The 12,243-nt window shown below is 37.2% G+C and overlaps 1 protein-coding gene across 4 annotated transcripts in view; it reads left to right on the top strand.

The window, feature by feature from the left end:
* The window catches only part of grik4 (glutamate receptor, ionotropic, kainate 4), a 163,496-nt gene that overhangs the window by 113,019 nt on the left and 38,234 nt on the right, over window positions 1-12,243 (top strand). For all 4 annotated transcript variants that reach the window (XM_077722800.1, XM_077722801.1, XM_077722802.1 and 1 more), the window contains 2 exons: window positions 2,679-2,732; window positions 8,890-9,051. In XM_077722800.1, coding sequence (XP_077578926.1) covers window positions 2,679-2,732; window positions 8,890-9,051 — 216 coding nt within the window. The remainder of the gene's footprint in view (window positions 1-2,678; window positions 2,733-8,889; window positions 9,052-12,243) is intronic.

Here is a 12,243-nt window from a genome sequence, read left to right as displayed (position 1 = left end):
CACAGGTGGATCGACCTGGACTTGAACCCAGGACCCCAGAGCTGTGAGGCCAACGCGCCAACCACTCGTTCTACTGGGCCCCCATAGATAAATAATCAATTGATAATAATAAATAAATCAATAAATACATCATAAACAAATACTCAATAAATACATAATAAATACATTTTAATAAATCTATAAATACATATTAAATAAATAGATAGACAACATAATAAGTGGCAGTCAACATATATATGTACTAGTCAATATACTTAAATAGTACTGGTCAACATACTTAAATAGTACTGGTCAACATACTTAAGTAGTACTGGCCAACATACTTAAGTAGTACTGGTCAACATACTTAAGTAGTACTGGTCAACATACATACGCAGTACTGGTCAACATACATATGCAGTACTGGTCAACATACATATGCAGTACTAGTCAACATACATACATAGTACTAGTTAACATACATACATAGTACTAGTCAACATACATACATAGTACTAGTCAACATACATACATAGTACTAGTCAACATACATACATAGTACTAGTCAACATACATACATAGTACTAGTCAACATACATACATAGTACTAGTCAACATACCTACGCAGTACTAGTCAACACACCTACGCAGTACTAGTCAACACATATAAGTAGTACTTGTCAACATTGAATAAATGGTCACATAAATTCATAGGTACAAAGTGACTAAAGTGGTTAGCAATAAGTCTTTGATTGATTTTAATTTTCCATGAATGTGTCCCACAAAACAAACAGTTTTATTCCCCCCCCCTGGTCTATGTGAACATCCAGGAACATCATTTAGACAACAAGTGAGTTGAAAAGTGGGCAATCCCAAATCTCCAGCAGAGAAGCAAGCGTATCCCGGCTGCTCACCGCCGTGTTTACCAGCCTCGGGTGGTGATAAGAGCACGCACCGTGTCCAAAGGGACCACTGACTTGTCCTGTTTACATCCTGCCCGCCCGCATCCAGGCAGGCCTCAGCGGACGGACAAAGGCCTAGCCTCTCCACTTGTTTAGCATTCAGAGCGATGAGGGGTCAAATACGCGCTTTTCCGCCCAATGTATTCTCCTCCAGTCCGACAACAGCCGCCATTACGTCGGATAGTAAACGCGATCCCGTTGGCCGAGAAGCTATTTTAACATTTTCCTTTCCTTTGGGCAATATTTTCTTTAAGTTCACCGGATTTGAGTAACTTTTTGTGCAATAGCATGTTAAATACCCAAAGGAGTCTTTCCCAGTTTCTTTTAATGAGTTCAGTTTTAAACGTTCCCTGTATCATGCCAAGTGAACTTTTTCCTTTTTATTATTCATGCGGCTGCTAAATACCAAGATGAATATTAAAAAAAAAAAAAAAAAAAAAAAAAAAGCTAGCTTGCCTCCAGACTGAATTTACAAGAAGTGGATAAATAATCGATTTTCTCATTTTAGTGGAGGGGAAGAAACCCGTTGGATGTTATGAACTCGTGTCTCCAGGAAAATGAATTGTCATAATTTTTAATGACTTGATGTGTTTTTTTTGTGCAAATTGGCTCGATTTTGCTGGCAGTATTTAAGTTGTGATTAAAAAGTGGTGCGACGCAATATTCATATGTCAAGACAAGAGATTCAGGAAAGTCCTCAATTGATACTAATGACCATTTTTGGGCACAAATGTAGCTTTTTGTACAAAAAAAATAGTTTTTTTGGTCAAAAATTTAGTATTTTTGGTCAAAAATTTAGTATTTTTGGCAAAAATTTAGCATTTTTTGGCAAAAATTTAGCATTTTTTGGCAAAAATTTAGCATTTTTTGGCAAAGATTTAGCATTTTTGGTCAAAAATTTAGCATTTCTGGCCAAAAATTTAGCATTTTTGATACAAAACAATTACCACACAATATTTTATTACTTTAATCACTTGTATTTTATTTTTTACAGGACCATAAAGAAACATTTTTTATGATTGATATTTAAAAAAAAAGATAAAAAATATTTTTACCATTTATTATTCAACGATATGATACATAATATCAAATAATATTGCTTACAAATGTATTATTTTTTGGTTTTTGTGCACTTTAAATCTCATAATACTTAAATAACGACAATAAAAACCATTCAATTCAAAAATCAATTCATATACTTGACCTCATGCCCCCCAGATAATAATTTAGATAACAACTAATCATTTGATTACTCCACCACCCTATCTAACACACTGTTAAATTTAAGATAATTTTAATTTCAATAGCTTAAAAATTCCGACGTAATCACTTCATGCCAATCCCCCATTTTTTTGGGGTATTTTTTTGATAGTGGCAGCAATTCTATAAAGTTCAGCATCTCCTTCAGGGCTGCACTCCGCTGTGACTTTGATTTAATCAAATTGTCAGACACTTGTGGACTAGCATACTAATTCCGCTTTGAAATTTAATTGCCCCCCCTCTCTCGTGGAGCCTCCGTCAGATAAATGTCTGTTCTTATCAAGGCTGGGATTTGATCAGTGTAGCGCAGAGTGGAGTGTCAGATCGGGCGACCTATCACCCCCTTTTTTTGCCTCTCGCTTCCCCAGACTTTCCGATTTGTCTCACCTGCTTTTCTTCCAGACTACAAATGTTTTAAAATAATTATTTCTTTCTCTCACAGTCGTATTTATTATGTTTCTTTTCTTTTGTTTGCAGGCATCTGAGTTGGGAATGCTGTCCGTCTACTACACGTACATTTTCACGTCTCTGGTAAGCAAAAAATAACAGCTTTTTAATTTCAAATTGAAGCCCTTCAGAAATTTGAGTCATCCAAAAAGAATTCACTTTTTTCTATTAACTGTAGACGATAGCTTTTTTGTTTGTTTTATCGTTCTAGAGTCAATAATTGGATGGATGGGTTATGTTTCTGCATCCAGGCAAAAGCTGCATTATGCAAAATCCAATTGCAGCAATGTAAACAAATGCTGGCTGTTGACAATTGCTTTTTTCTCTTTATTTAATCATTTTCTTACCTGGTTTATCTTTGCTTACGGATGTTAAATGGTATATCTCCAATTTACACAAAACTTTGTAGTTGAAGGTTTAAGTGGTCTATATGGCTCTATTTGGCTCTATATGGCTCTTTTTTGGCTCAATTTGGCTCTTTTGGGCTCTTTTTGGCTCTTTTTGGCTGTTTTTTGGCTCTTTAGTGGCTCTCTTTGTTCCCTCCCGGCGTTGAATTCCTTCCGTCCGCTTACCCCGGCCGGCACTTCATTTATCTCCGTTCCCGACATCCCTGACTAACGACGTGCCACGGCGCTCCATTGCTTAATCTGTTTCCCTTGAATCATTTCAAGACGCTCATCAACGCCCAGGCTCCGTTCACCTGTAATTCTTCCTTACTGCTTCCTTCCTCACACATTTGGACGCCCCCCTGTCTAAGTTTATTCTCTTTAAAGTTATCGTAGCTCCAACTGTCTAAGGATTCAAACCCGGAAATGTGCGAGGAAAGCTCATTTTGTTTGTTCTGGGTATTTCGAGACGTTGGAAATGCGGCGCCAATTATGATCAGTCATTTTTCTGCCTGACTTGTTGCTTCTCAGAAAAAAGCTTTCATCATATCATCTTTCTTGTTGGTAGAAAAGTGTCTTGTACTAACAGACATGAATTTGGTTCATTGATTTTTCAGATCCGCTTAAAAATATAACACGGTTTTCCATTTCCGACCATCAGTTTAGTTATAAGAAGAGGCAAAATATCTGTGTTAGCCCATCCTCTTTAACTCAATTCCCCTGTTACACCCATCAAAAATGTATAAACCCATTTTGTAGAAGTCCAAAAGCAAATAATATCAACGCTAACTGTTTATTTTGAAAGAATTCCATCTGGAGAGGCTTTGTTAGGAATGAAAATTCCATTAGTTTCTACATTTTCATTCATTTTCTGAACCCAGTAATCCTTATAAGGTAGTGCTGGAGTTTATTCCACCCAAAGTACCCAAAGAAAACCCACGCAAGCCCAGGGACCAGGCGGGGGACACCCTGAAACCAATGGCCAGCCAATCACAGGGTACAAGGAGACAAAAGACAACCAATCATAACTCGGGGCAATTTAGAGTGTTCAACCAGCTTACACTAGAGTTTTTTTGTGACGCTTGAGGAAATCGAAGTACCCGAAGAAAACCCACACAAGCGGGAGACACCCTAAAAGCGGTGGCCAACCAATTGCAGGGCTCAAAACAACCAATCATAGCTCTGGTAAATTTATAGTCTTGATCCATGCATGTTTTTGCCATGTGGGAGGAAACTGGAGTACCCAAAGAAAACCCACGCAAGCCTAGGGACCAAGTGGGGGACACCCTGAAACCAGTGTCCATCCAATCGCAGTGCACAAGACAACCAATCATAGCTATGGACAATTTATAGTCTTAAATCTATGCATATTTTTGCCATGTGGGAGGAAACTGGAGTACCCGGAGCAAACCCACGCAATCCCAGAGAAATCATACAGACTCCACACAGTGAGGACCCAACCCGGGACTGTTGATATTTTTGAGAGAAGACTTTAAACCAATTAACATTCCAAATATCTGGGTAGAACAAGTGTGGGAAAAAAGGGCATTGGTTTTTGGAAGGGTTACCTTTGAAAGAATTGTTACGGGCAAACAGCTGACATCATGTAGCCTCTCAGCGGCAACTTAATATAGCATCCACTCGGGAGCCATGCGCACGATGGCTGCTTGTAGCCCAGCTGATGGATGGTCGGCACAAAGAATGATAAAAGGACACGCGCTTGTGTGCAGGCAGCCACATTTTCAGTCCCACTGGCACTCGCTCTGCTTTCCCTTGGTTTCCATCTAAGTGATTTGTTCCCCGGCGCCCGAGCCACTCGCCGGCCGGGCTTGAATAAATAACATGGGCTTTGCAGTGACTCATCGTATGTTGATAGGACCCCTAATGTCGTTTGAAGGTGAGTCCAGCACAAGATGGAGATGGACGTAGCATTTTTTGCGCAGACAATTAGGAGGCGCTGCCATTCGGGTTGTTAATAGTGGGATGATCACCCGGATAAATGCTGGATTGGCTTGATAAGTACTCCAAAAAAATTGATTGATTGGCTCAGATGGGTTTTGCACTGTTATTTTTTTTTTTAATTTCATAAAACTATTCATGGAGGGCAGTCTGGTGCGTCGGGCTCGCAGTCTTGGAGTTCTGGGTTCGAATCCAGGTTGCTTTCCTGTGTTTAGTTTGCATGTTCTCGCCAGAGTGAGTTTTTTCTGGGTATACTCTGGTTTTCTTCTCACATTCTAAAGAACATTACACTAATTGCGCCTTGAAATCAGCTAGGATAGGCTCCAGCACCCCCCGTGAACCTTGTGAGGAAAAGTGGTTCAGAAAATGAATGAAAGAATGAATGAATAATCCAGGGAACTGCTAATTTCCAAATACAGATCCTGTTATTTCATATTTTTTAGTAATATTTAAAATTAATATAGATGTATACTCAGATATGCAAAGTGCTACGACACCCCCGTTATTTCAACAGCCTGCTGACATGGAGAAAATCCATCAGCAGCCATGTAGGTAAACAAGTTGTTGACAGGGCAAAAAAAACATGTCTTTCTTGGAAAGAATTGGAAACCTCAGCGTGGCTCTGCCTCGATCAATTTATCAACATCTTGGAAAGTAAACATCCATAGATTAAATGTGAGGATGATTTAATTAAGGTGCATATAAAAAAACAACGTCTTGAGCCTCTTTGTCATCACCACTTACGACATGGCTTTCAGTGACAACATTTCATTTGAATGAAGACTCGGTCGGTCGCTATGGCTTTTAGTCAAATCCAATCAGAATGCTCGGAATCCTAAAAAGAAAAAGCCACTTTGACTTTTGAGAGGTTGTAAGTAACACACTAACCCGGAAAAAGGATGCTTACAAAAAGGACTATTGATTGTCTATTGTAAAAAGTCTCCAAATTGAATTGAATTGATTTTTTTTGGTCACAAACTGATAAAAAATGATCAATAAATAATAACAATAAATAAGTAAAAATGTAAAGAGACCAAAAACAACAACAAACAAACAGATTAAAAAATGATCAATGATTTATAACAATCAATAAGTAATAAATAAATGAAACAAATTAATTTAATTTAATCATTTTATTCTCATACAATTATAACAAGTATAATCAGATAAATAACAACAACAAACAGACAAATACATGATCAATAAATAAGTTATTAATAAAAAAATACATAAGCAAAAATAATAAATACATGAATTAAATAAATACATGAAACAAATGAATTGAATCCTTTTATTCTCATTATACAAGTATACCTAGTATAATCAGATAAATAACAACAAACAAACATAAATAAATGATCAATATATAAGTACTTAATAATAAATAAATACATGAATGAATGAATAAATTAATGACATAAATGAATTGAATTGATGTGCACAAATAAATAGTATAGCACAATAAATAGTCATCAATAAATTATCAATAAATAAGTAGTCAACAACATACATAGTCAATGTAAATAAGTAGTTATTCTTCTCTGTGATTGGCTTGCAACTAATCCAAGGTGTCTCTCACCTATTGCATATCGTTGCCTGGAATAGACCCCAGCACCCCCCGCGACCCTTAAGGATAAGGATAAGCCAGATGGGAAATGAATGAATGTAAATCTACAAGACGAGGCATGAATAGTTTCCCGAAAAAGACCGTTTCAGTTTCCGAGCATATGTTCCTTTTTGAAATATTCACGCATTTTCACACTCAAACGGCCTCAATATTAATGTGGACAGAAGGTTTCTCTCTACCTCACTAGTAAGATGATCCTGTTTTAGCAGAAAATATTTCCTATGAATAATGGCAAAGTAAAGAACAAAAAACATAACATAAAATAAAACAGCTATTTGGTCCTGGCACGCTGTCGGCGTCCGGTTAGATTTGTTTTGATATATGTGGCCATTATGAGCTTTGAGACCAACTTAATTTCTTAACGACAGCATACTGCGCCAAGATAAATGCTAAATGATAAGGCTGCCATGACTGGCTGTGAGCTACGGCACCCCACGGTTTCTGAACTCATGTCCAACTCCGGGAGATTCCTTCCATCTTTTATATACATTTTCACAACAAATTTTCATGACATTTGCGCCGACACGTTCAAACATTGTAATTAAAAGCCTGCAGGGCGCTTTAAAGACGAGATTTATGTAGTAATTATTGCTATGATTTACTGTCCATGGCTAAATTTACACATTAGGAACAGGGGTGGGCAAATTTTTGGGTCTGGGGGGCCGTCACATTGACTTTAAAAATTTGATAGATGGGCGGGGTCAGCACAAGATAGGATACAAATAAAAAAGTGCATCCGTTAACAGTACATATGAAACATAAACAGAAAAAAGGACTAAAGTATTAACATACTCATCACTCATCATTAAAGTTAAATGTATAAAGTACAAAGTAAAAAGGAATGTATTAAAAATATTAAAATGTCATTTAAAAAATAATAGAAGGGGCTGTCAATCACAAAAAAAAAACAAATAAGAGTGGACAGAGCTACTGCCACTGGCTTCTGCGTGACAGCGCCATCTTGGGGTAAAAAAATAAACACAAAAATTGTCCTAAAAATTATTTGGACAATGTCGGCGGGCCGGATTAAAAGGCCTAGCGGGCCATATGTGGCCCGCAGGCCGTAGTTTGCCCATGTCTGCATTAGAAGATATATTTTTTTACACTTTGAATCCTGTAGCAAGGCCTTAAAGTTTTAGCTCACCTTATCCGACCCCGGTTTTGTTCAAGGGCAGAAATATCGTTAATTAGTACTCAATCTTTCAAACGATCAATATTCAATCTAGAGAAACATGACTGAAGGCTGCCCGCTCAGTTTAGCCATGCAACCTCATACCATAAGATATATTGGCCAATTCTTTTCAAATCGTCCGTACTTATCGCCACTTAAGACGCTCTTTGTCGGAAAGGGGGTGCCGAAACCGAAAAAAAATGTCATTAGCGTTTAATCAGATGACAGAGTTTGATGTGAAAGGTGTCCTTTGTGGTCATCGACGTTTAAAAAATGATTGGTCGTGTGTTTTGGAGCTTGTTCTTGTGACGAACAATATTCTTCTTATATTCAACTTTGAACTCTGCTTGACTGTCCTCATCAGTTAGCTCTTCTGCCTTTTTCACCCCCTTCAATGATCACAGTTGTTTTTGACCCTCCAAAGACTCCCATCACTCTCCCGCTGTTGAGAAGCAAACTATCCTCCACTGAGCCATGTCCACTTCACATTTACACCATTTAGAATGGAATAAAGCAAGGGTGTCAGACTGGTTCGCAGGCCGCTTTAACGTCAACTTGATTTTATGTAAGCCGGACAATTTTAGATATTATATTTAGATTTTTTTTATACATGGAATAAAAGAACTGGATTAAAAGACCTGAATATTCAGGTTTTTTTATAGATCTAAAACAATGTTTATTTTAACTTTTTTTTAAAATATATTATTAGATTTTACAAAAAAAAACTTGAACTAAAAACACAGAAAAAATGGATTAAAAAATGACAATTATTGATTTAAAAGTGGGAAATCAGGAAATTTTATATACATCTATACTCTTCATTTGAATTTGATCCTAAAACAGAAAGTAAGCACTCATGAATTTCTCTATGCTATTAATTATAATTATTATTATTTTTAAGTTCATAAAATGTGAAATTCCATGCTGAAACCACTGCCATTCTTGCTACTACGACTTAGCACTGAAGAAAAAAAATATATAATATGGGTGACCCTACTTTGGAATTTTTCAATTTTCACTGCCATATTTGTTGTACATTACCTATTCAAGGTATTACTGTATGTTGGATTTATATAACCTGTCATTTTTCCTCCACAGGAGTTCTCCATGCTGCAATTGGACGACCTGGCAGACAAGCGAGTCAACATTGTGGGATTTTCCGTTTTCAACCAAACGCACCCATTCTTTGAGGATTTTGTGCTAAGCCTCAACCGCTCCTGGCAAGAGAACTGTGAACACGCTCCCTTCGCCGGCACCCCGGTCAGTCCACGCACACGCAAACCTACTACACCAACATTGCACCTACATTTTTTATCCTAACAAAGGCCAAATCGACTTTTAAATACCGATTTCATCTGCAACTCAATCTCCACGTCCAAACCCACACTGCCCCATGAAAAAAAAAAAAATAATTAGATTACCGTATTTCCACGACTTTAAGGCGCACTTAAAAGTCTTAAATTTTCTCAAAAATAGACAGTGCGCCTTATAATACAGTGCGCCTTATATATGGAAAAAATGGATGTTAAAAAAACACAAATGCCTGAACTGAAACAATACTGTTAAATATGCAGATGCCATCTTAGTTTACAAAATCTTCCATCATATACCTCCTCCCCCACTGCAATATTTTAGACCAAAAAATCCAAAATATCAACAATGGCTGGCTCTAGAGGTGACTGTAAAGTAGTGAGTGCTTCATACCTGCAATTAATAGTAATTACCTTATTTTCACGTCTATAAGGCGCACTTAAAAGTCTTAAATTTTCTCCAAAATAGACGCCTTATAATACAGTGCGCCTTATATATGGAAAAAAATGTCATTCATTGAGGGTGCGCCTTATAATGCGGTGCACCCTATAGTCGTGAAAATACGGTATACAAGTATGACATTTATCCAGTTAACGGCTTTAATTGTAGTGGGTGTCCTAGCCAGTTGTTTTCCTGGCGTTGTGTCCATATCAAATCTGTTTCGATTCACAGTGGAGGAATTGTTGCGTTGCCAGAACACTGCCTAACAGTGTTAAAAAATGTATTTTTATGACCTTCTGTTTTACATTTTTGTAGCCGTTTAAAGACCATGAAGCTACCCAGAATGGTTCAGGGACAGCTTGAGACTCTTAGCCAGCTTTGCAACACCACTTCAATGTCAATTAGAGAGTCAAGGGTGAGGAAATATGTTTAATTGCAAAGCCTAAGCTCCCAAATGCTAATGGCCTTATGGCTGACTGAATGCTACCTAAAATAGAATCCCAAAAAAAGCCCTTGTCAATATACTCAGACTTGGTTCGTGGACCGCATTAACGTCAATTCGGTTTCATGTGGCCAGGACCATTTTAGATATAATATTTAAAAAAATTTAAATAAATGGATTAAAAGAACTGGATCAAAAGTCCTGAATATTCCATTTTTTATACATCTAAAACAATGTTGCAAAAAGAAACAACATTCTTCTTTAATTATGTTCCATATTAAAGTGGAAAACTAAATATTTTTATATATTTTTTGATTTAGATTATTTTTTAACTAAAAACAAAGAAAAAAATGGGTTAAAAATTGCTATTATTGGTTTAAAAGGGGGAAAATCAGGAAATATAATATACATCTATACTCTTCATTTTAATTTTATCCTAAAACAGAAAGTCGGCACTCATGATTTACTTTCCCTGGCCACAAAAAATGATTTGGCGGGCCAGATTTGGCCCCCTGGCTGCCACTTTGACACCAGTGTACTAGACGATAGCCCTGGAAACGAAACGGCCACTTTGTTTAAAATTAACAGTCTCAAAAGTACTTCTAGTATCGGTCTCAACAAAGCACTCAAATTTGTATTCTTTGCAATAGAAAAAAGTACAAATAATTGAATACTACAAAAAGTAGAGTTTATGGGTGTCACAATATGAAAAAAATCCCAATTCAGTCAAGTCCAATCAAGGGTACTTGTAGGAAATCCATTTATTTCTGCTGTGTGATTTATTCTGTCAAGAGTTTAGTTGGAAGCCAATAGAGCCGTCAATTAATGAGCAAACGTGTAATTGAACTGAATGAATGTAGACAAGTCAGCACTCAACAATTTGCCCCCCTCTGTTGTGCTCAAGCTGGCTGCTGAAAGGGGCCAATAAACATTAGAGCACAGCGTGATTTAAATAAAAAAAAAAAAACGGGGCTGTACAGTTGCTCTCGCTGCAGGTTGCTTGAACACTTCCCAGCTCGCGGCGTTGATTCTTTATGGCTAATTAGCTCAAAGTTGAAAGAATAAAGAGCAGATGGTACTCTAGCAAAAAAACGTGTGATTGAGTCACGATCTGCTGTCGTCATGCTAATGAGGTCCGACGTGCTAGCGTAACCACGGGGCTCACGTAGAAATATACGATGACTGTCGTCCTACTAATACTTTTATGCATTTTTGGATTTGACGGGGACGATCTAAGTCCGGCCCACAAGCTGTATTCGCCCTTTAACAAGTACCTGTCAATCAAAAATGAAAAATGTATGCTCATTATATCATATGATACCAATTGAAACCATTTATATGCAAGTATTTGACAGAAAACCAGAAAGTTAAACTCCTTTTTGTGCAAAAAAAACCCAATACAAAAGCTGGCTCTATAGGTGACTGTGTAGTTCCCTTCGAAAAGAGAGCTCTGAAAGTACTAGACGGAAAACTAGAAAGTATGCAAATGGAAACTTAGTTTACAAAATCGTCAAACAATAAGCTCCTTCTCCACTGCAAGATCTTGTGCAAAAAAATTCCAATATTCCAACAAAAAGCTCTTCCGTAACTGCAAGAACTTGTGCAAAAAAATTCCAATATTCCAACAAAAGCTCTTCCCCCACTGCAATATTTTGTGCAAAAAAATCCAATATTCGAACAAAAAGCTCTTCCCTCACTGCAAGATTTTGTGAAAAAAAATTCCAATACATCAATCAACAAAGGCTGGCTCTATAGGTGACTGTGTAGTTCCCTTCAAAAAGAGAGCTCTGAAAGTCTGCCAAAAAGTATGCAGATGCCAACTTAGTTTACAAAATCTTCCAACAAAAAGATCCTCCTCAACTGCAAGATTTTGTGCAAAAACATTCCAATATATCAACTGACTGGCTCTGTAGGTGACTGTGTAGTTTTCTCCAAAAAGTGTATTAAATTAGCCAAAAGCACCTTCCTATTGCATACCTGGAACTCAATGCCAATTATTAACATGTCCATTAATATATGCTTAAGTCAACTTGAATGAGAAATCCTATTAAGGCGTAAATTTGAAATGTTGCCATATGAAGCCATGGCTTCATCTGTTCACACTCCAAAAATATGTCACCAAATGTCAACCAAAATCGCACCCGACCCTTCTCCTTCTACCTCAGAAGTCTGTTTGTGGGCATCACGCCGTTCTTAATGTGCAATTCGCCAATTAGGAAGTTGTAAAACACATCACGGGTTTGCAGTTTAATGACCTT

This window comes from Stigmatopora nigra, chromosome 8 (assembly GCF_051989575.1).
Source record: "Stigmatopora nigra isolate UIUO_SnigA chromosome 8, RoL_Snig_1.1, whole genome shotgun sequence".
Classification (NCBI taxonomy): Eukaryota; Metazoa; Chordata; class Actinopteri; order Syngnathiformes; family Syngnathidae; genus Stigmatopora; species Stigmatopora nigra.
The sequence above is the reverse complement of the archived record's forward strand: the minus strand, read 5'-3'. Positions and strand labels throughout refer to the sequence as shown.